Source organism: Lissotriton helveticus, chromosome 5_1, assembly GCF_964261635.1.
Source record: "Lissotriton helveticus chromosome 5_1, aLisHel1.1, whole genome shotgun sequence".
Lineage (NCBI taxonomy): Eukaryota > Metazoa > Chordata > Amphibia > Caudata > Salamandridae > Lissotriton > Lissotriton helveticus.
Window position 1 is genome coordinate 2,024,046,186 of NC_136065.1, and position 24,527 is coordinate 2,024,070,712.

Sequence of the window (24,527 nt, forward strand, 5' to 3'; positions counted from 1 at the left end):
CCAAATCTTTGAGGGAAGAGTGCTGATCTTGCACATCTATAGATTTCTATACCCCATATAACTTCAGAACCTCAAACACCTTCTGCTGCAGACCCTTCCATTCTACATCTATGAATAGATTCCTGAATCCTGCTCCTCTTCCATTTCTATAGCGGTCTAAGCCCATCTCACCTTCAGTAGCTCCACATCCTGCTGCTGACATTTCTCCTCTATGTTGCTGATCAGGTCCATCAATGCAGGTTTCTCATTTTCCAGCTCACTGATGTGTCTATAGACCATATTAAGACTTTCTTCATGCTTTGTTTTCATGCTGCTGAGCTCTACTTGTTTCTCCTGCTCCAGACACATTTTCTTCTCTTCAAATGTACTCAGGATTTTTAACTCCTGGTTCTTGACCGCTTCCTTAAAGAAAGAGAATTTAACTATCAAATATAAATACTTTTACATAGTGCCCTACCAATTTACAAACATAAATTGTTTGCAAAGCAGAAGTGGAGTCCCTAAAATATTTCATACATGCTATTCTCTTACCTCCAGGTCTGTCACCCTTTCTTGTTCTTTGCAGTGAAGCACATCAATGTCCTCCAGACTGTTCTGCAATGTGGCCAGACAATTGTGAAGCTTGCCCTGAAAATAAAATAAACTTTGATTTCCAAACCAAATAACATTATTAAGTATCCCTAATGGGACAATTACTAAGATTGTGAGACATTATTAGGTATCCCTACCTAGACAATTACTAAGATTATGAGCACAACCTTTGACGGTTCTAATGTGGGTCATGAAATGTATATGTATATGGCATTTCTATAGCACAAACTTTGCCAAAGGGCAGCCAAGAATCATCCACGGTCATTAGGAACACAGCAACCAATTGATCAGTGTCATATTAACCATGCAACAGGGCACTAAGCGATTCAACAGACTATCGTACATTTAGCCAGTTTCTCTTAGTTGAAACTTTAAAGACAAGTTGGCTCTCTCTATGTATAGCGTACCTCTCTCTGCACCTGTGGCAAAGAAGGCCATTCTGCTCCCCACCCAGCTCATGCTTCCTCTCTAAGTCTCCCCTAATTTTTAAAGACTGCTATTATAGTCATGTGTTTGAAGAATGACATTTTCTTGATTTCCTGTCTGATAAATAAGACACAAAGCAAAAGATAGCTGGGAATTTATTTTGCACATCTTGGAAATTCAGATTACTTTCCTCATCTGTAAGAGTGACAGGGCTCTCCCAATGCTTTTTCCTCTTTCTAATTATACTTTGTCCACATGGTTTGTTTGCTACAGACAACTGCACGTGTTGATATATATAGGACCATGTTTCCATAGGAAAATTACTTTTTGACTTGCCTATATCTTTGGCACTGTTTGACGAATCTTCACATAATTTCCCCCCAAAAAGTGTGTTGGTGATTTTTGTTATGCATGGAAAGTTTTGGGGTGATCGGTCAAGAGGGGGCCAAGAAATAGGGGGGTCAAACCAAGGTGCGGTTTCCATGTTAATTGCCTTAGACTGTTTAATTGAACTTGCAACCCGAACCACTGGACAGAATTAAAACAAATTTGCGAGAAATGAAGATTTGGCTATGCAGATCTCGCTTTCAGTTATTTGGTGTAAATCCGTTCAGTAGATGTTCAGATATTTACGAGAACAAAGTAATATTTGTGGCCACAGGGGCGAGAAAGTCCCGGAAGGAGGGCGAGGTGACCCCTGTCCCATTTTTCTAACAATAACTAGGCCCCAGTGAGGTGGAGGAGGTCCCTGAGACCCCCATTACAAATTAATTATGGTCTCTGGAAGTGGTGGTCCCCTGGGACCTCTAGGGGGTCTGAATGGCCCCTAATGCCAAGGTATAATCCCCAGGTAAGTGGTAGTATCTGGGGAATGGGGGTCCATGAGCCCCCGATTCATTTTTTAAATGTGGCTCCGGTGAGGGGGTGGTCCACAGGCGGTCCGAGAGACCCCCAACCATTTAACTATACACCCAGGGAGGTGATTGTCCACAGGGCATTATTAAGCTCCTGGAGGGGGGGCCCGCACGCCCCCTTCCTTTATTTTTAAAATGCCCCAATTACCTGACCCACCCAGGGGCCATGTCCAAAGATCCTATGGAAATTAACAAGGGGAATGTGTTTTGGGTCCCCCCTTTTTCTCGGTCCCGCCTAACGGATCACTCCGAAACTTTCAAGACAGCAACTGCGGTGAGTGGCACGCTAGTTTTGAAACTTTTGTGAAGATTCGTCAAATATTGCAAACGTTATTAGCAAAAAAAATGCTTTTCCTATGGAAACTAGGTCCTAACTTTAACTACCTACTGACAACCGCCAGTAGGTAATCTATCTATCTATCTACCTACCTATAGATAGTCACCAGTAGATGGTTATAGTAAGAACCATGTTCCTATAGTGAAAGTATTTTTAACTATCTTATATCTTTGGCGTCATTGATGAATCTTCCCGAAATTTTCCAAAAAGTGTCATAGTGAGTCTTGTTGTGCATGGAAAGTTTCAAGCTGATCCGTCAAGTGGGAGCTAGAAAAAGTGGGTTAAAAAAGTATGATTTACATGTTGATTCCCATAGGGCCTTTCGACACACCTACAACCCGAACTGTAGGATTGAATTAGGGAGGAGGAGCTTCGCGGGCATTCATGATGGTCGCGGCTCCCGAGACCCGCGCCGCCCTTCGCAAATATCCTGCTAATATCCTGCTTCTGAAGATGGGCTTTTGAAGGCGATCCTTGGCTGACCCTAATATTCCTTTCAAAATTGAAATCGGAAGTCGGGAGCCACTTTTACATCGGCTCGTGCTTTTACGGCCTGCCCCGGGACGTGGCCGGGGGCTCTGCTGATCTTCAGACCGGGGAGTAGTTGAACAACAACGGCCAGAGGGGTCTTTCCCCAGGCGGCCTCACATCAACTTTCAGTTTCACTTTCCTACTCCGGGCTCTGATTGACTGGCATTCTTTTTGATCTACTCCGGATCTGGCTGACTTCGCCCTACTGCTGTTTGCCTTCTTCCGTGAGGGTCTGGCTTCCAACTCTATTGGCATTTTCTCTCCTTTGGCCCCATTTCGTGTACTTTTGGCCTCATCGTGATCGCCATTTTCACCAGGTCTCGAGGGCCCCTCCGGGGCTCTGTTTTCAAGATGGCCACCAAACCGGACACTGAGAAGCGCAAGACAAAAACGCCTCTCCGTGGGGGACTAACTCAATCTAATGTGATGGATCGCTACACCCATCCTAAGGGATCCCCCAGCGGCACTGGCCGTACTCCTGAAGACCCCACGGTGGACCTTGCTGCGCCCACAGAGGTATCGCTTCAGGACGTCATGAGTGCCATCACCAGTATGAAGGCCTCCATGGGACAGCAGTATGAGGCCCTCGCCTCTAAGATCGATACGGTGGCTGTCGATGTCACGCTGATTAGAGCGGACCTGGCAAAGACCAATGAAAGGGTCAAGGCGTTGGATCTGAAGACCTCCAGCCTGACGACTGATGTCACGGAGGTACAGACTGAGATCTGCAACTTGCGTTCGTCACAGGACTTGGTGGCCCGTCGGCTTGAGGAGTTTGAAAATAGGGCCCGGCGTAATAATGTACGCATTATAGGTGTTCCGGAAAATCCCGAAGACGCCGCCACCGACACTTTGGTGGAAGACCTGGTCCTGAATCACCTCACCCCCACCGGTCTCAGTAAATTCTTCGCTGTTGAACGGGCCTATCGATTTCCGGGTGGGAAGCCGAAACCGGGTGCCCCCCCGAGACCCATTATTGCCACACTCTTCCATTTTCGGGACAGGGACGCTATCCTTCAGGCCTCCCGTGAGAGCGGCCCTGTGAAATTCGACAACTCTACTGTGAACTTTTATCCCGATTTTACTCCACTGGTTCAGTGGCAGAGAATGGGGTTTCGGGGAGTGAAGCGAAGACTGCGCGATTTGGACCTTAAATATGCCATGTTGTTTCCAGCCCGACTACGAATCGAATATGAGGAACAAACGTTTTTCTTTGATCGTCCGGACAATGTCAGTGACTGGCTTGATTCCCTGCCAAAAAGAGGTGATCGAACTGAGCACCCCGGTCGAGCCGACGGTTGCTCGCCGGAGCAAGAGTGACACTATGGGTCCCGACTTCTGACTTTTCCGCCTATTTGTCAGCTGAGTTTGAATAATTGTTCTATTCTGGATCGGCCCGAGGGTGGCGGGGGTGCAAGGGGTCTCTTCCTCCTCCTGGGTTTCTTTGTGTAGATTAGTTTAATGATTGGGCGACAGGCACACTGCAAGTCGGGGTGGCTTCTGAGTCGTACGCAGGGGTGCAGGGTGGGGGGCGTTGTAACGGGTTCATGTTGAGGGGTGGTGGGGGGGTGTTCGCATGTTTCCTTTTTTGTTCACAAGGCACTGTATTGTTTTTCGTCCATTCCTATAATTGGGTCCTGTGAGGGGTGTGCTCTGTCTCTTCTATGGGGATGGGGGGTAGTGAGTTGAGACTGCTGTCCTGGAATGTCAATGGTTTGGGAGACAGGATAAAATGTGGGGTTGTGCTGCAGTTTCTTAGACGCCATTCCCCCGACATTGTTCTTTTGCAAGAAACGCATTTAATTGGTAACGCATGCCAAGCTATGAATAGACGTGGATACCGACTGGTCGCTCACTCTGGATTCACTTCCGGCTCCAGAGGAGTGAGTATTCTCATCCGGTCCTCCCTCCCCTTTGAAATTGATGATGTAATACTCGATGACAGGGGGCGCTATGCCGCGCTCACCGGTAGATGGGAGGGCAAGACGCTTTCAATACTCACACTGTACGTCCCTTCGGGCCACTTTTGCTGACCTTGAGCGGCTCCTATTGGGTCTTCCTGAGGGTATTTTGATCCTGGGTGGTGATTTCAACTCTGTGGTCTCCGGCACTTTGGATCGCCACCCCCCTAGGGATTTGGCTAGATCTCAATTGTGGCTGGCCGACCTGCTGGACACTTTTGGTCTTATAGATAGTTGGAGGTTGATGCACCCTACGCAGCTACAATATACCTTTCACTCGGGGGCCCATGGTAGTCTTTCCAGGTTGGATTATTTCTTAATGCCAGCAGCGCAATTATCCTCTGTCAAAGAGATTCATCAGCTCCCGAGGGGCATTTCTGATCACTCCCCACTGTGGCTTTGTGTTGAGGCTGGGGTGGGGGGCGAGGGTAGAGTGGCTCCTATAAACCCCTGGTATCTTCGCAATCCTAAAACCCGCTCTGCACTGCTGAAATCCATTGACCATTACTTCGATGAAAATGTGGGGTCTGTTTCTTCCTCTGTCTCACTGTGGGAGGCCTTCAAGACTGTTATTCGTGGACATTCACTGTCTTTGATTGCTGCTTCCAAGAAGGCTAAATGTGAGAAACTTGTACGCATCGAAACTGAAATAACTGTGCTTGAAAATGCTCTTGAAGTTGCTGTTACTCGTTCTACATTGCATTCCCTCAGTTTGAAACACGCTGAATATAGGGCCCTTGTGACTGACGCGGCGAAAGCGATGAATAGAGAGCAACAGGGTAGGATGTATGACTTAGGCGACAAAGCCGGTAAACTGATTGCGTGGCTGGACAAGAAAGAGAAAGTGAATCGTGTCGTCCCTGTGATTGAAAGGCGGGATGGTGTGTGTGTTACTGCGCCTCGTATCGGCCTATTTCGCTACTTAATGCCGAACCTAAGATACTAGCGAAATTGTTAGCCAATCGGTTGAATACGGTGATTAGTGACTTGGTCCATGCGGATCAATCCGGCTTCATTCCACACCGGAATACCGCCCTTAATCTTCGGAGACTTCACGGAGCTCTCCCGAGAGCAGGGACTCTAACTGAGCCGGCCATTTTGGCCTCCTTGGACGCCACTATGGCTTTTGACACTATAGAATGGCCTTATCTTTGGGCGGCTCTCTCCAAATTTGGGTTTGGTCCGACATTCATCGCCTGGGTGAAGCTTCTTTATGAAAAGCCCCTCTCCCAGGTGGTTGTTAACGGTAAGGTCTCCAGTGTCTTTACACTTGGGCGTGGCACCCGGCAGGGTTGCCCGCTGTCCCCGTTGCTTTTTGTCCTTGCTTTGGAGCCGCTGGCGGAGTGGCTCCATTGGGAGCCTTCCATGAAAGGCATTAGATGAACTCCCGACTTTGAGGACCGAATCTCGCTATACGCGGATGACATCCTTTTATATCTTACATCCCCCCAGAAATCCCTTAATGTGCTTTTTGATGTTCTGACCTCCTTCGGGAAGAACTCGGGTCTCATTATTAATTGGACTAAATCATGTGTCTATGTTCTGTCCGGTGAGCTTCCCCCACTGCCTCGTAGATTCCCGATTCAAATTGCTGATACTGGCTTTAAATACTTGGGGATTTATGTTTCCTTAGATCCCGCAGTACGCTATGAACGCAATTTGCTACCCCCTCTTCACCGGCTCAAGCTTGACGCTGCACGATGGCGGCAGTTTCCTCTGTCGCTACTGGGTCGTGCGGCCCTTTTCAAAATGATGTCGCTGCCCAGATTTTTATATGCACTCCAAAACTTTTTTGACCCCATTCCATCCGGCTATTTTCGTGAAGTGGAGCACCGGCAGAGGCGGCTGATCTGGGATGGGCGTGCGTGAACCGCTTTGTCTAAGCTCATGCTTCCGTGGTACGATGGGGGCGTCGCCCTCCCAGATATCAAGCGCTACTATTGGGCTTCTCAATTAAGTGCTGTTAACCACGCAACTTACGCTCCTGGTCCTACCCCGGCCTTTGCCATGGACAAGCACCTCTTGCCCGGTGGGAATTTTAATAGAGCGCCATATTCCAAGGGGCTTCATAGGACGTTGACCGGGCCCACGAAAATCACTGTAAGAGTGTGGCACGATGCGACTGCGGCCTTGGGATGGTGTGATAGGTTGACGCGTGCGACTCCATTGTATGCTTCCGAAGGTTTGGGCAATTTGTGGCGGACGAAAGGCTTTGATAAATGGGACATGATTGGTTTAAGTAAGGTAGGTGACCTCTGGACTAAAGGCAATGTGAAGTCCTTCGAGGTGCTCAAGACGGAATATGAGCTTGGAGACAGGGAATTCTTTAGATACGCTCAGGTACGTCATGCTCTGCTGTCAGTTTTTGCTGTGGGAACTACTATTCCCGAATCCTCGCCTCTCGAGGACCGTATCCTGGACGGCCACGTCCCTGATAGTACAATTTCACTGATTTATAAAAAACTGATCAACACCAGAATTTACTTGCTTGCGCACCTCAGGGCTTTATGGATTGCTGACGGATTGGAACTGGACGACGAGGATTGACAGTCCGCTTTGTCCTCGCCTAAAGAGGTTTCCATACTCGCCCGCCTTCGGTTTGTCCAACTTAAGATCCTTCACCGTGTGTATGTCACTGGTCCGAGTCTGGTTCGCATGGGTTATTCGTTGGATGGGCTATGTAAGCGTGGCTGCGGCGTGATTGGCACCTTCCTTCACATTTTGTGGGAATGTCCCGAAGTGGCTGGTTTTTGGTCCTGAGTGCATGCGATTATGGAAAATGTCATGGGGGTTCCGCTTCTACCTGAAGCCCGGCGCTGCCTCTTGAATGTATGGGAACCTAACGATTATAATGCTTCTCAGATCTGCTGGGCGACCCTCGGCAACATGGTTGCTAAGAGGGATATTGCACAGCTATGGGGTTCCCACAGACCGCCCACAGTACTGGCGTGGAAGGAGAACATGGACTGGTGCATGTTTAGGGAAAAAACAGTATATTTGTCCCGGGCCGGCCCAAAAAGTGGAACAGAATTTGGTCACAGTGGAATGCTTACCGTGGAAATATATGTACTCCTCCACATGACCCTACTCCTGATGTCTCCTTGTCCCCCTAATTGGCATTCCCAGTGATTTGTATTGATTGTATATATTGCACTGTTTCCTCGCTGCCCCCCCCTCCCCGCTATTGCTTTTCGCTATACTGTACGTCTTGCACTGTTCGGAGTTGCCCCCACATGGACTCAAGATTGCCATCACTGTATTTTTGCCTTGTGTTTTTGTTCTTATTGTTTATTGTTAACTTCAATAAAAATTTATAAAAAATAAATAAAATAAAATAAAAGGATTGAATTACATGAAATGTATTAGGAAGGTAGATTTGTTTAAGCAGGTCGTGTTTTCAGTTATCCGGTGTAAATCTTTTCAGAGGTTTTGGAGATATTTAAGGGGAGAAAATAAGGAGATTTGTGGCCACAGCTAATTAGTGAAGATTTTGCGATTAATCGCGTATGCGTGCACAAGAGGAATACGGAATTGGCTTACCGCCACCTAAGCAGAGAGTTGTGGCCACCATTTTACCTTATGGCAACAGTCCCCGGGGCTGAAATAAAAGATCCACTCAGACACTCATGTACCCGCCCATTCACCAACTCATAGCTTATGCACCCACTCACAGACCCACTCAGACCCATGCACCTATTCACAGATCCAATCAGACTTATTCACCCACTCACAGACCCAGTCATAGACTCATGCATCTACTCCCAGACTCACTCAGACTCTCAAGCACACACTCACACTCATTCATGCACCCACTCACAGACCCATTCAGACACTAATGCACTTACTCAAAGAGCCCGTGTGAGAGTCAAGCACCCACTCCTAGACCCACTCAGACACTCATACATTTACTCAGGTCATTCCCACCACAGCGCACAATCATCAAGGGCTTGGTAATCCACAATACTTTCAACCAAAGGCAGAAATTGATGCCACTTCAATCCTCTCTGGTCAATCCAAGCAATAAACATATTAGCCAAACCCAAGTCCCTGTCAATACCACTTTTTCTAGCAGCCTCTCTAGCCCAAAGGACATAGCTGCGGCCCATAATCGCACAATCATTTTGGCCTGCAGCAGCAGTAGCAGACAGGAGAAGGCTAGAGATGAATGAGTCAGTTATCAAAATGAAAGACTGTTAAAATTAAGGTGTGGTTCTGGTTTAAAAAAACATATTTGATTGGATGGTGTGAATATGGAGGTGATTGAATGTAGGTAATATCTTGAAAGCTTAAGTAACTAGATCTATGATTGGCTGCAGGAAAAATAAAAAGATGAAATGTAGATTTGGATCTGTTTTTAGTTCTGTACTGTAAACCACACCTGTTGGAGCTCATTTTGTAACTTATACAGCCCTTATAGAACACAGTGAACTTGTTAACAACTGGTTCTAGTGGGTTTGCTATAGAGACTGTACTAAGAGTGTACTGGGGAAGGGTGTTAAAGAGAGAGTGGTTTAGAGTTCTTGTGTAACATGGATTGTATTTCCTAGTGTGTACTGTAGTCTTGACGTCATGAAAATACTGAGCCAAATATTTTTTTCCACTCCTATTCTTTTTAAGATTATGCACAAATGCTCTACCATGTTGAGATTCTTTATTAAAGTGCATGAAAGTATTAACACACACCAGCTATTCAGGAATGGAGTTACAACCAAAAAAATAAAAGATATGTTTTTATTTGCTGCTTTCTGCAGATGCAAAGTTGAAAATGCTGCCATTAATGCTTCATTTGTGTGAGAGTGATGTGCCATTCCTATGCTTAGTTTTTACATTTCCTGACAGTATTCTATCTTTCTGATAAGAGCAAAAACTAAATATTTAATCAAAGAACTCAATTTGCAGGAATATGAATTACATTTAATTTGGAGAACTAACTCATTGAAACGTTATATGTGCAGCTCGCCGCATCCCTGAGCCAGGACCCCCCCGCCAGCTCAGCAAACCCCAGCCAGGCCGCCATCAACCTCACGAAGTGGATCAGCAACTGCGCAGACGACCTCGCCCCACTGAGGACCCCGCCCAGCAGACCCGGCAGTAAGAAAGCACCATGGTTCACCGATGAACTCAAGAGCTCCAAGAAGAACTGCCGAGCCCTCGAGAGAACCTGGCGCAGAGACCCTACACCAGACAACATGACCACCCTCAAGCGCGCAACCCGAAAACACCACCAACTGATCCACACCACCAAGAAAACCGCATTCAAGGAACGACTGGACAACAACGCCCACAACAACAAGGAACTCTTCAACATCGTCAAAGAGCTCTCCAACCCCAGCGCCGGAAACAACGACGTCACCCCATCGCAAGACCTCTGCAACTCACTCGCCTCGTACTTCCACAGCAAGATCGCTGACATACACAACAGCTTCATCACACAGCCAACGCACCCCAGGACAACACCGGCACCACCCACCACCACCCTCCGCGCCTGGACCCCGATCAACACCGAGGAAACCCTACGCACGATGAACACCATCCACTCCGGATCTCCATCCGACCCCTGCCCTCACCACGTCTTCAACAAGGCCGACTCCGTCATCGCGCCCCACCTGCGGGACATCATCAACACCTCCTTCGACACCGCCACCTTCCCGGAGAGCTGGAAGCATGCCGAACTCAGCGCTCTACTGAAGAAACCATCAGCGGACCCCACCGGCCTCAAGAACTACCGTCCCATCTCACTCCTCCCGTTCCCGGCCAAAGTCATCGAGAAGACCGTCAACAAGCAGCTGGCCGCCTTCCTCGAGACAAATGGATCCCTCGATCGCTCGCAGTCTGGCTTCCGAGCTAACCACAGCACCAAGACCGTCCTCATCGCAGCCACTGATGAAATCCGAGCCCTGCTCGACAACGGGGAAACAGCAGCCCTCATCCTCCTGGACCTCTCCGCGGCATTCGACACTGTCTGTCACCGCACCCTAGTGCAGCGCCTCAGCAACCCCGGAATCCAAGAGAATGCACTAGAATGGATCATCTCCTTCCTCGCCGGAAGGACACAGAGAGTCCGCCTCCCCCCGTTCAGATCAGAAGCCACCGAAGTCATCTGCGGCGTTCCACAAGGCTCCTCGCTCAGCCCCACCCTCTTCAATGTCTACATGAGCCCCATTGCGGCCATCGCACGCCAACACAACCTCAACATCATCTCCTACGCCGACGACACCCAGCTGATCCTCTCCCTCACCAACGACCCCGCCACCGCCAGAACCAACCTTCACGAAGGGATGAAAGACGTCGCCGAGTGGATGATGAACTGCCGCCTGAAACTGAACTCAGACAAGACAGAAGTCCTCATCCTGGGATCATCACCCTCCGCCTGGGACGATTCCTGGTGGCCCCCCGCCCTGGGCAGCGTACCCAAACCAACAGACCACGCACGCAACCTGGGCTTCATCCTGGACTCCTCCCTCTCCATGACCAGACAAGTCAACGCCGTCTCCTCGTCATGCTTCAACATCCTGCGCATGCTACGGAAGATCTTCCGGTGGATCCCAACCGAGACCAGGAAGACAGTCACCCAGGCACTCGTCACTAGCCGACTGGACTACGGCAACTCCCTCTACGGCGGAACCACTGCCAAACTCCAGAAGAGACTCCAGCGGATCCTGAACGCCTCAGCAAGACTCATCCTGGACATCCCCGGACACAGCCACATCTCCGGACACCTGAGAGACCTGCATTGGCTCCCGGTCAACAAGAGGATCACGTTCCGACTCCTCACCCACGCACACAAAGCCCTACACAACCAAGGCCCAGGATACCTCAACAACCGCCTCAACTTCTACACTCCCACACGCCAGCTTTGATCGACCAACCACGCCCTCGCCGTCGTTCCCCGCATCCGCAGAGCCACCACAGGAGGAAGGTCCTTCTCCTACCTTGCCGCCAAGACGTGGAACTCCCTCCCCACCCACCTCCGCCTGACCCAAGACCATCTCGCCTTCAGGAAGCAGCTCAAGACCTGGCTGTTTGAGCAGTAGCGGACCTCCCCTTCCCAAGCGCCTTGAGACCCTCCGGGTGAGTAGCGCGCTATATAAATGCCTTGATTGATTGATTGATTGATTGATTGATATGTGATAATGATAAAAGAGAGTATGAAATATTTTAGAGATGATATTGTAATTATATGAGGTAATGTATGCTTGGTTTTGTGAGTGGCGTGGATGTTGAATATCAGGTAAGTAAGTCAATTATTGACTGTATGAGAATGTGACAGTTTGTCTGAATTGAAGACTAGGTGTGTGAGTAGTTGGTTCACAATCTGTTGCTTTGAATTTGTATATTGTACATTTTCTGCTTACTGCATGGTGTAATTGGTAGTAAAGGCAACTGTAGGTTACAGAGTTAAACTTTTAGATTAGCAAGGCATTAGAAGATGTGTTTATATGCTGTGGTGTTTTCAAAGAGTGTTTTTTCTTTGGTTTATGGGTTGTGTAATTCTGTTACACTGCTATGTCAGGCAGCTACAGAAGAAGTACATATACATGTAGTCACTTGCTCAGAAACTATGTGTGCATGCAGCAGACTCAAATGTAGTTGCAGTCACATCTATATTGCCCTCTATTCTCTAACACAGGCACTGAGGTATTTCTGAAGCTATTTACATAAACATTTGAACAGCTATAGAGGTATTATATGAGGCAGAAACATACAAGGACATTTACTTAAACATCTCATGGCACTGATAGAGGTGTACTCGTACACTCGCTCAGATATGAAGCCAAGTTGTAACACAACGTCATCATCCATCCAGACACTGTCTGGGCATTCTCACTGCAAGCTTCACTTGGCATTTAAAAGTGTTTTTCAAGTGTGAAACCCACATTTTAGTACACACAAAACACCTATAAGATATGCTGTAGGTATACCAACAAGCATTAGCAATTCAATAGGTCTCGCATTCACGCATGTTTTACCAATTGGCATTGCAAATTACAAAGCATTTTATTTATGTTTTGGGTTTTAAAACATAAATAAAAAGGCATTGTCATTTACAATACTAATAGCTTAAACTCTCGCAAATGCGGGACCTATTACATTGCAATGAAGGGCATTCTCGACTGCTTGTAAAATTGTAAATATCGGAGGTAGAGACTGGCCTGCGATGTCTTCAAACTAGTGATAAATAGTGCAGTGAAGATGTGTAAGTGTTGTAAATTACACAGACAAAAAGTGTGAAGTGACAGTTACATATGATCCGAGCTATAAACACTAAGAAGGAGCTCCAACACCTTTTGCTCTGTGATTACACTGTTGCGGCTCTGAAGGAAGACAGGGGGTGAGCTATTTCCTGCCCTATTTGTCATTTGAGTGTGCAGTGTGGCATTGCGTAATGGCATTGGTATCTTTGGCCTAATAAAAAACACTCCAGTTGTAGTGGGGCCCTGGCTTCACCTGTTAGTGCAGGGCGGGCTCTGCTTTATGGTAGGTGGGAGGGGTGGTCTTGGCTGCAGCTCAGGCCTTGTACAGTGCCTCTGCTATTACTAGTAAGCGAGAGGTGCTGAGGTGGTGGTATTGGTATTATTAGTGGTGGTAGTATTGGTATTGGCAGAGGTGTTATTGTTGCTGGTATTGGTGGTGGGATTGGTGGTGGGATTGGCGGTATTGGTGGTGGTAGTACTGGTATTGGTGGTGGTGGTATTGTTATTAGTGGTGGTTTTGGTATTGGTGGTATCGTTGTTGGTGATACTGGTATTGCTGTTGTTGGTATTGGTGGTATAATTGGTATTGATGTTGGGGGTATTGGTGGTGGGGTATTGGATGCGTGTTATTGGTGATGGTGATATTGATGGTGGTATTGGTGGGGGTATTGGTATTGGTATTGGTGGTGATATTGGTGGGGGTGGTATTGGTGGTGGTAATGGTGGTGGCAGTGGTAGTATTGGTGGTGATGGTATTGGTGTTGGTATTGGTGGTAGTGGTGTTGGTGGTGGTGGTATTGCGGGTGGTGAGGGTATTGGTGATGGTGGTATTGGTGGTGGTGGTATTGGTGGTGGTATTGGTACTGGTGGTGGCATTGGTATTGGTACTGATGGTGGTGGTAATGGTGGTGGTGTTATTTATATTGGTGGTGGTGGTGTCAGTATTGGTGGTGGAGGGATATTGGTGGTGATAGTATTGGTGGTGGTATTGGTATTGATGGGGTATTGGTAGTGGGGGTGGTATTGGTATTTGTACTGGTGATATTGGTATTGGTAGTATTGGTGCTGGTGGTATTAGTGATGGTGATATTAGTGGTGGTATTGGTGGTGGCATTGGTGGTGGTGGTATTGGTGGTGGTACTGGTGGTATTAGTGGTGGTGGTGGTATTTGCGGTGGTGTTACTGGTGGTTGTGGTATTGGTGGTGGTGTTGGTATTGGTAGTGGTGATATCGGTGGTGGTATTGGTACTGGTGGTGGCATTGGTATTGGTACTGATGGTGGTGGTAATGGTGGTGGTGTTATTTATATTGGTGGTGGTGGTGTCAGTATTGGTGGTGGAGGGATATTGGTGGTGATAGTATTGGTGGTGGTATTGGTATTGATGGGGTATTGGTAGTGGGGGTGGTATTGGTATTTGTACTGGTGATATTGGTATTGGTAGTATTGGTGCTGGTGGTATTAGTGATGGTGATATTAGTGGTGGTATTGGTGGTGGCATTGGTGGTGGTGGTATTGGTGGTGGTACTGGTGGTATTAGTGGTGGTGGTGGTATTTGCGGTGGTGTTACTGGTGGTTGTGGTATTGGTGGTGGGGTTGGTATTGGTAGTGGTGATATCGGTGGTGGTATTGGTGGTGGTGGTGGTGGTGGTATTAGTGGTGGTATTGGTGGTAGTATTGGTGTTATTTATGGGTATGTTGATATTGGTGGCGGTGGTGATATTGAAGGTGGTGGTGGTGATATTAGTGGTGCTTGTGCTATTGGTATTGGTATTGGTAGTGGTACTGGTGGTGCTGGTTTTGGATTGGTGATGATATTTGTGGTGGTGGTATTGGTATTTGTGGTGTTGATATTGGTGGGGTATTGGTGCTGGTGGTATTGGTGGTGGTATTGCTATTGGTGGTGGTGATATTAGTGGTAATTGTGGTGGTGATACTGGTATTAGTGGTGGTGGTAGTGATGGTGGTAATGGTGGTGCTAATGGTCATGGTGGTGGTGTTTGTATTTGTGGTGGTATTGGTGATGTCATTGGTGGTGTTATTGGTAGTGGTGGAGTGGTGGAATTGATAGTGGTGGTAGTATTGATGGTGGTGGGGTTATTGGTGGTATTGGTGGTGGTGGTAATGGCAGTTGTGGTGGTAGTGGCAGTGCGGTGGTATTGGTGGTGGTGGTATTGGTGTTGATATTGGTAGTGGTATTTGTGGTGATATTGGTGGTGGTGGATTTATTGATGGTGGTATTGGTGGTGTCGGTAGTATTGGTGGTGGTATTGGTGGTGTTATTGGTGGTGGTGGAATTTTTGGTGATGGTGATATTGGTGGTGATATTGGTGGTGCTGGGTTTGGTGGTGGTGGTGGTATTGGTGGTGTTGGAGGTATTAGTGTTGGTATTGGTGGTGGTGGTATTGGTTATGGTGGCATTGGTGGTGATATTGGTATTGGTGGTATTGGTGGTATTGGTGGTGTCGGTGGTACTGGTGGTAGTACTGGTTGGTGGTGGTATTGATGGTAGTGGTATTGATTGAGTTGGTGGTATTGGTGGTGGTGGCATTGGTGATGGTTATATTGGTGGTGGTGGTATTGGTGGTGATGTTATTGGTGGTGGCATTGTTGGTGGTATTGGTGGTGATATTGGAGGTGGTATTGGTGGTGGTATTAGTGGTGGTGGTATTGGTGGGGGGTACTGGTATTGGTGGTGATATTGGTGGTGGTATGGGTGGTGGTGGTATTGGTGGCCATGGTATTGGTGGTGGTGATATTGGTATTGGAGGTGGTGTACTGCTGGTGATATTGGTAATGGCGGTGGTATTGGTACTGGTGGTGGTGATATTGGGGGTTGTATTGGTGGTGGCATTATTGGTAGCAGTGGCATTGGTGGTGTTATTGGTGGTGGCGGGGTGGTGGTATTGATGGTGGTGGTGGTATTGGTGGTGGTATATGTGGTAGAGATATTGGTGGTGGTGGCATTGGTGTTGGTGGTATTGCACGTGGGGGTGGTATTGGTGGTGGTGGTAATTAGGGGTGGGCGGCAAACTCCTCTCCACCGGCGGAGTGGGCAGAGTTTTTTAATTCCGCGCTACGCTTTGATCGCGGAGTATGACAAGCTCGGTCACCCACCAGCAGAGCGGAGTTTAGTATGGGTTAAACTTTCGTTTTACAAATAATATTGGTGTTGGTGGTATTGCACGTGGGGGTGGTATTGGTGGTGGTGGTAATTAGGGGTGGGCGGCAAACTCCTCTCCACCGGCGGAGTGGGCAGAGTTTTTTAATTCCGCGCTACGCTTTGATCGCGGAGTATGACAAGCTCGGTCACCCACCAGCAGAGCGGAGTTTAGTATGGGTTAAACTTTCGTTTTACAAATAATAATGACCAACTGCATGCTGCTCTTCATTTTGTTTACTGCCTATCAATGTCATTATTTGCAGAGGGGGAACACTTGAATTTATTGAATTGAATTTATTTATGAACTGTACAATCAATTTAAATCATTACAGTAAAACAGCATAAAAATAAGCAGATAAAAGAATGGTCACAGTAAAAATATAGAGGCTACCGATAAAAGTTTGTCGTTCATGTACTATATCCCCTCCCTGCATCACCCACTCAATCTGCCATCACCGGGTCATTGTCATGAGTCCTTGCACAGAGTTTCCAAGAAACCTGCATAAAAGCTTGGGGGTTTTCTATTTCAGCAGTCTATAGGTTATTCTCCTTGGTGCTTCCATTTAGAGCGATAGATATGGTACGGTTTCTGTAGGACGGATGAGTAACAGGGCTCTGCACTTGTTTGAGGGGAAGCTGCATTATCCCCTTTGTTATGCCGTGCTGGACACCCTGGTTTAATTGTGTTTGTTTGCTGCCTTTAAAGCCATTCTAATCAAGTGAGTACATTTCCCCAGTCTCGCCAAGGTCATCATAGTTGTTTTAGAAACACACAAGGCTGATGCTTCGCTGCATGTCTTGGTTCCCTTGGTGATACAAACTAGGCAAAGGAGTCGTCAGTGTTTGTTCCTAAGAGCTGGGCAGCAGCACAAAAGGTGTAGCCAGGATTCCCTCATGTAGGAGCACAGTCTACAGTTTGTAAATTCCCCCTTGCGAGCCCATGTAGGGTTAAAATTGGTGATTCCTAATGTGCATAATCTCATGGTGAGAATTTTGGTTTGGGCTTGTGGTGTCAGGGCCTCGTTTATATAGGTTTGTGCCTTGCCTACCATATAGGAGCTGTTCAGCTGGACTAAGTGGGGGCTAGAGCAAAGAGATTTAAAATCTAGATCAAATGAGGTTTTGCTGACTTGTCTGTTTATGGCTTTTTTTCAGGCATTTAGTGGGATTTCAGCAATGGTATGCTCTTTTCCTCGATCTTTAAAGTTTTTTTTTTTTTTTTATAATTCTTTTTATTGGCATGAAGGCATGTGCAGTACAAATAGGATAACATGTGAACCATAATCCAACAATCAAGTATTTGCTCTAATATAATGCGACACATCCTTATTACATTCGGTTCCTAAAATGAATAGTAGTTAGACAATAAGCTACATGGGTTCAAGTATGCATCCATACATCAATAACAGCAGCAAAATGAATACGTCTTCCATTTCCTATGTAACAGTATTCTAATTTTCATAACATTAACACTTAACAGTAACATGAGTCATCACAATTTGACAATTTGCACTTTTGTTCATCAAGCTGACAATTGCACCGCCAATTCCTCGTCTCCCCCCCCCAGTAGATCCGGTACAGCATGGTAACTCGTTCGTTTTGTGGAAGTCTAGCGATCCAACACCCATTGGTCTAGTCATCCTCCCCCTCTGAGTCCAGGTCCTCGCCTTCTGGCAGGGGTTCACAGAGCTCTCCCCTATACACATTCCATGCTGCCCACACCTTGTTCCACTTGCGGGGGCATGCTCTGAGTACATAAACCGCCCTCTCAGTCACCATCAGCACGTCCATATTTTTGGCCCACCTGTTTGCCGTTGGAAGTTCTGGTGCCCCCCACTTTTGTGCAATATCCCGTTTCGCTACAGTCATGGCCAGTGTAGCCCACAGCAGCCCGTATCTATCCAGATCATTGGGGTCCCAGATGTTTAACAAGCATTTGCGAGGTTCGGGAAGTACTGAGAGTTTAAGTGATTGTGAGACTGTGCGCATAACCTGCCTCCAGAATTCCTGTATCTTGGGGCACTCCCACAACGTATGAAACAGTGTCCCCTCCTCCCCATAGCCTCTAAGACAAAAGGGGTGGGGTGCTCTATGTATTTTGTGAAGTAGCGTCCTAGTGTAATAAATGCGGTGTAAGATTTTCAATTGCACCAACCTAAATTTAGCTGAGATGCCAACTTCTCTCGGGGAGGCCAGGGCCTCATTCCACTCTGACTCATCAACTCCGCCCAATTCTTCCACCCATTTCTCTTGCAATTTCAATGTGGGATCCTCTAAGTTATTTACCAGTTTTTTATATGTGATGGAAGTGGCGCTTTGTTGCATACAGTCAGTCAGTAGTCTATCCTCTAGCGGCGAGGATTCCGGTACGTCAGTGCCTGCTGGGATAGCCTGCAGCAGTGCGTGCCGAATTTGCACATATCGAAATGTTTCGGTGGAGCTCAGGCCATACTGGTGTTGGAGCTGTGGAAAGGAAATCACCGTCCCTTCGTCCCATAGGTCCCCAACCGTAGAGATTCCTATGTAGTCCCACTGTGTAAATCCTTTACACGATCTGAGGTTCCCTAGAGACTTTGTGTCCCACAGCGGTGTCATTTTGGTGATCTTCCCCTTCCAGCCCAACCGCGCTAGTGCGACATGCCACAGGGCCGCTGTGTGTTGCGTCGGTCCCACCAGTCTCCTGACGCGCGGCTTGTCATATAGTACCGTAAGCATGCCTTCTGTCCCCAGCTGTGACCAGTCCGCCTTGTACGCCGGGTCGGCTCTCGGGGCGTGAATCCACTGGTTAATGATTTTGAGCTGGGCTGCCCAGTAGTACAGTTGAACGTTGGGTAGAGCAATGCCTCCCTCATACCAACTTTTCACCAACTTATCATAAGCTATACGCGCCGGGCCATCATTCCACAGCAGGTTCGAGACTAGAGCCGCTACTTGTTTGAAGTATCGTGGCGCGACAAGATACGGGGTGTTTTCTAGCACGTATAGGAACCGGGGGAGCGCCATCATTTTATATAATGCTGCTCTACCGAGGAGGGTCAGCGGCAGGGTTGCCCAGTGTTTAACGTCTGCACGTAGTCGCTCTAGAGGCGGTTTTAAGTTTGCGTCGAAGAAGTCTGTGGCGTTTTTTGTGATGGTGATGGCCAAATATTTGAAGGAGTGTGATGTCAGCGCCAGGGGGCAGTCCGTCTGCAACCTCGGTTCCGGCCCTTTCAGTATATAGATCACCGATTTGGACCAGTTCAGGGTATAACCTGATGACCTCCCATGTGTGTTACAGAGACCCAGCAGGGCTGGGATTCCGTTGTCAGGGTCAACCATGTATATGAGCATATCATCCGCGTATAAGGAGAGTCTGTCTTCCCATCCATCCTCCCACGCAATGCCTTTAAGCAACGGTGTTGTTCTAAGCAAAATTGCCAGGGGCTCCAGCACTAGCGCAAAAAGCAATGGCGACAGCGGGCACCCCTGCCTAGTCCCCCGTCCCAGCGGGAATGTGTGTGAGATGCGGCCGTTCACTACCACTTGCGCCACTGGTTTTGTGTAAAGTAGTCGTATCCATGCGACATACTTCGGTCCAAACCCCATACGTGTTAGGACTGCAAAAAGGTACTCCCATTCTACTAGATCAAAAGCCATTTTGGCATCAAGGGAGAGAATCACTGCCCTTTCGGAGAGAAGGTGTGCACGTGCCAGGACCCCATGGACCCTCCTGAGATTCAGTGCCGTACTCCTGTGAGGCATAAAGCCCGACTGGTCAGGGTGGATCAGTGTCTGCAGGTGTTGCATCAGGCGGCTAGCTAGTAACTTTGCCAAAACCTTGGCCTCTACGTTCAGGAGCGAAATTGGACGGTACGAGGCGCATTCAGTCGGGGGCTTACCCGTCTTTGGTATAGCTACAATTGAGGCTGAGTGCGCTGGTCTAGCGGTAACTCCGCCATGTTCCGGCTCTCCAGATACATGTCTAGTAGTGGTTTACTGAGGACGGACGCCATCGATTTATACCATTCCACGGGTAATCCGTTAGGGCCCAGCGCTTTACCCGACCGCAACGCCTGTATCACTAACTGAATTTCATCTTCAGTTGGGTCAACCTCCAGCTCTCGCGTTGCTTCCTGCGGGAGCTTGGGGATATCAATGTGTTCGAGTGAGATGGACGCCGCCGAGGCGGTAATGTTGTGTTCTGGGGTATATATCGCTTGAAAATAACACGCCAAGGTGCGCACTATTTCCTACGGATGTGTCTGCAGCTGTCCGTCCTGCGTGCGAAGCCTTTGTATTCCTCTATTGCTCCCTCCTCTCTTATCTAACCACGCTAACATTTTCCCGGCTTTATCGCCTACGTCATAAATTCTATGTGTCGTTTGCGCAATGTGGCCTTGAGCCGTCGTTTTAAGGTGGGCCTGGTATTGTTGCTGTCGCAGCTGTAGCAAGTGCGCTGTGGCTGGTGTGGGGTCCGCCATGTGAGTGGTGTGCGCGTTGTGAAGTAGCAGCTCGAGCTCTGTGAGTTCCCGTCGGGACTCTCGTTTGTGACCTGCGACCGCCGCAATTGCGACACCTCTTAGGACCGTCTTGTACGCCTCCCACAAGACTACGGGAGAGGCAACTGTACCAGTGTTTTCTGTGAAGTAGTGTGTGGTTGCTGACTTGAGTTTCTTCCTAATCTGAGGGATTTTTAAGTAGTTTGGGTATAGTGGGTAGAGCCTGGCACATTTTTTCTCTTTGGTGGTGAGTGAGAGAGATATGGGTCAGTGGTCAGATATGCCCCTTGGCAGGATCTCTATTTTGTCTATCGTCCCCAGTCCAACCCCTAGAAACAGAAAATAGTCTATACGTTACATGCTATTGTGCGCAGCAGAGTAAAACGTGTATTGTGTCGTCGTGGGATGTAGTTGCCGCCATATGTCCGCTATGCCCATTGCTTCTACGAAGTCAGGGAGGGTGGCCGTTCCCCGGGGACGGTCTCGGACGGGGTAGGTATCCAACGTGGGGTCGATAATTGCATTGAGGTCCCCACCTATGATTGTGTCCCCGTCTGGAAGGTCTAGGAGGAATTTACCTAGGGCGGGTAACGTAATAGAATGGAGCGCTGGGGGGACGTATACGGACACCATATTTAGGGGCCTCCCTTCCCATTGGCCGATTAATGCTGCGAATCGACCATGGTCATCCGTCTTGCGGTGTTCTACCATAAAGGGTGACGACTTTTTCATAAGTATCCCCACCCCTCTGGAGCCCGTCGTAAATTCTGCATGCACTGCCATTACGTATCCGCGTCTATCAAGCGCTTTACAGGTTGTTCCAGAGAGGTGGGTTTCTTGGAGCATTACTAGGTCAGGGCTCTGGCGCTTAATGGCTTGTAGGACTAAACCCCTCTTTATTTTGTCCCCCTGAAGGACTGGACTTTTAACAGAACCAGCGGTGCCAGGGAACAACACCTATAACCTTCATGGGATACCTGTTCGGCGCACAAGTGACAGAGACACGGGACACTTCCTTCGGCGTCAAAGATCAGCGTTTATTACTGCAGGGAGGCAAAAGTCACTCGAAGTACAACAGAGTGTAGGTTCTGAGAGTCTGCTTCAAATTGCATATGTGGGTCGCTCTCTTTTATACAAGATTTTGCCATTGCACAACATGTGAACAAAAGGTTACAATTCAGTTCCCACAGTAAACTTCAAAAGGGTCGCTTTCATGTTTTCAGAACCCCGGAACATAATCACAGTAACATCACCGGTTCCCAACTGTAGAAGCACATCTTCCCACCATTAGGCACATTCCACTTGAGTTGTAAATGAGCAAGAGAAAGAGACAAGAGCAGCTGCAAGGAAGACAGACACTCGTAGAGAAGAGAGTGTGGGGGTAATATCGGAAGCTTGATCATAGGATCAAAGAGCTTGATCTCAACACATGCACGGCTGAAACAATAGACCGGCACGGCAAGATTACCCTCAAGCGGAGCCATCTGCCTCTGCAGTGTCATTCCTCCGGTCATAAAGGCGCATGAAAGGAATATGCGTCTTCCGTAAGGCTTGGGAACTAAAAGGTCATGAAGCGATCAGTTGCCTGCTCGCTGACTACGTGAGGGCAAGAAAGAAAATGGATGCCGTATCTAAAATGGAACCCGAGGGTTCAGATGAAAAAACACGTAAATTAGGCGAACCCCGTCAAGTAGTGTAGCGAAAACGCGTACACTTACCGAACTCGCCATTTACGGTTCATAGATACCAAACTCGTCCATATTCGGTAATGCCCAAAACGTTGTACCGATTTCCACGGAACCTCAGACGCTCCTTTTGCCCTCATGTAGGCAAGCACTAGTCGAAATCAAAATCGATCTCGATATTCATCAGATCATTCAGGTGTTGCTGGAACATTATTCTATTCATCAATGCCTCTTTGGTAACAGATGGCCTTCTTATACACGTTGTAGCACAAAGGCCACATAAGGCAGGACCACACTGTACACAAAGACAACACGTGAACAGAAACGTCACAACAACCCCTATAATCATCAGAATCTTCCAACCCCAGGTCGACATCAGGCCCCAAAACCATCCTAGAAGCGTCCAATCTCCCTCGTCCACGTGTATGGACTCTGAGATTTTATGCAACTTTGAGATGGCTTGATAGACCGTTGGAGCGTTATCAGGTATGAATATGCAACAACTCGAATGGATGACCTTACACACACCACCTCTATCTGCCAGAACAGCGTCTAGAACCATACGGTTCTGTAACGTCATAAGCCTATCCGCTTGAAGCTCGGCTGTCAAATTACCAAGGGCACTTGCTGTTATGTTAGCAGTTGACTCTACTACACGAGTTAACTGTCTCAGATTCCTGCTATTGACCATAGGGCCCCAAAACGGTAGGAAACCCTTAAAGAAGTCTCCTGCTTCTTGACCAGCAGTATCTTCTTTGCTAATAACACCTCTCACAACTCTAGTTCTGTGATAATCTGAGGCAACGGTGAAGGTCGGAGGCAAGAGATTTGCAATATAGCAGGTACCCGAGAAGTCATGAGGTAACCACGTATATGCTCGATCATAACATACAAAATAGGTACCCTTGGCAGTCAGGAAGACAGGGGAAGAGAGCATCGGTAAGACATACGTCTCAGTACAAGCACTCTTCCCAAACTGAGCTCTCGGATTTCGACCAAGACCTTTCTGACAGAAGTGACCAAGGTGAGGTACAATCCAAATCGGAGACGAGACTTTAAGCTGTCTATCACCCACTGATACACTATACTCAGTATTACTTAGTTCCTTATATGCTCGCACCTCCTCCTCTGGGATAAGCGATGCGTCAAAAATATCTCTATCTAAATCAGCAATGGCTATCGCCAGAGACTTGTGGTACGGACCAGGACCAAGGTTTACTGAGCGTGGCTCTCGATGGGGGTAGGAATCTAGTGCACTACGGAACATAGTTTGGAATGCTCGAGCTGACCCTTGGGAACTATAAGGAAGGACCAAATACGGAATACCCTTATCCATGGTATGTGGCATTAACCCGCACACCCAACAATTGGTAGTATTTACCACCAACTGATGCTGATGCAGAAGTTGAACAAAAGAATTGTTTCTAAATTCCGCACGTCTGACTTGTTCGTGTTGGGGTAATAGGTGAAAAGAATGTGGAGAAACAGTAGAGACGAAACTTAGATTATGAGAAGGAGGAGTAGGTATAGTAGAAGGCAGCAATAATTGAGAACCAAAATACACTCCCCCCACCAGCAGCATAGATACAGTCAGGAACAACATGAAAACCTGTAGCAAAAAACATTTTGTACGAAACACCTTATCTAATGCAGATCTTTGCGCCGACATTTTCTCTCTTTTCGACAGCTTAGAAAATTCCATCCTCTAACGACCGTCCGCAACGTTCTTGACGCACTTCGTTCTGAGTAGCGATTATCAATTCCCAGGAGTTCCCAGAAATTGACAAAAGAAACCGACCTAGTGTCGATAACTGCTAAACAGAAGAAAGTACCCGCACGGCCCTACGGCCAACCCAGATGATAGGTTCTAGATAAATTGAACATTAAATTTACTATAAGGTTCTTGGCTGCACGAAAAAGGAAAAAGGTACACAATATAAAATGTCCACAATGTTCAGGGCAAATATGAAATCCAAAAATTACAAAAAATTATTTTATTAGTCTTTTGTGCGTGGACGAAGGAAGTACCGGCTTCTTCCGGGTCGAGTCTGATCTTCAAACAGTGGATTGGATGGCAAATGAGTGTTCGATTGTTCAGGCAATTGTTCAGCACTTTAATTCCCCAAGGTTGATGGAAAGGAAATTGTTTGAGGGGAATCAACAGGGGTGTCAGATAAAACCAAAGTGTTCTTTACGGGCTGAGCTTCACTAAATGGGACAAATTGTTGTGGAGCGTCGGTTTCAGACG

General features: G+C 47.6%; 1 protein-coding gene across 1 annotated transcript in view; it reads right to left on the reverse strand.

Annotated features, from left to right (window-relative positions):
• Positions 1-24,527, reverse strand: part of LOC144756199 (E3 ubiquitin-protein ligase TRIM39-like) — a 363,500-nt gene that overhangs the window by 235,056 nt on the left and 103,917 nt on the right. Inside the window, exons 2-3 of the mRNA XM_078645806.1 lie at positions 532-627; positions 172-402 (exon numbers count right to left, since the gene is read on the reverse strand). Of these exons, the coding sequence (XP_078501932.1) occupies positions 172-402; positions 532-627 (327 nt within the window). The remainder of the gene's footprint in view (positions 1-171; positions 403-531; positions 628-24,527) is intronic.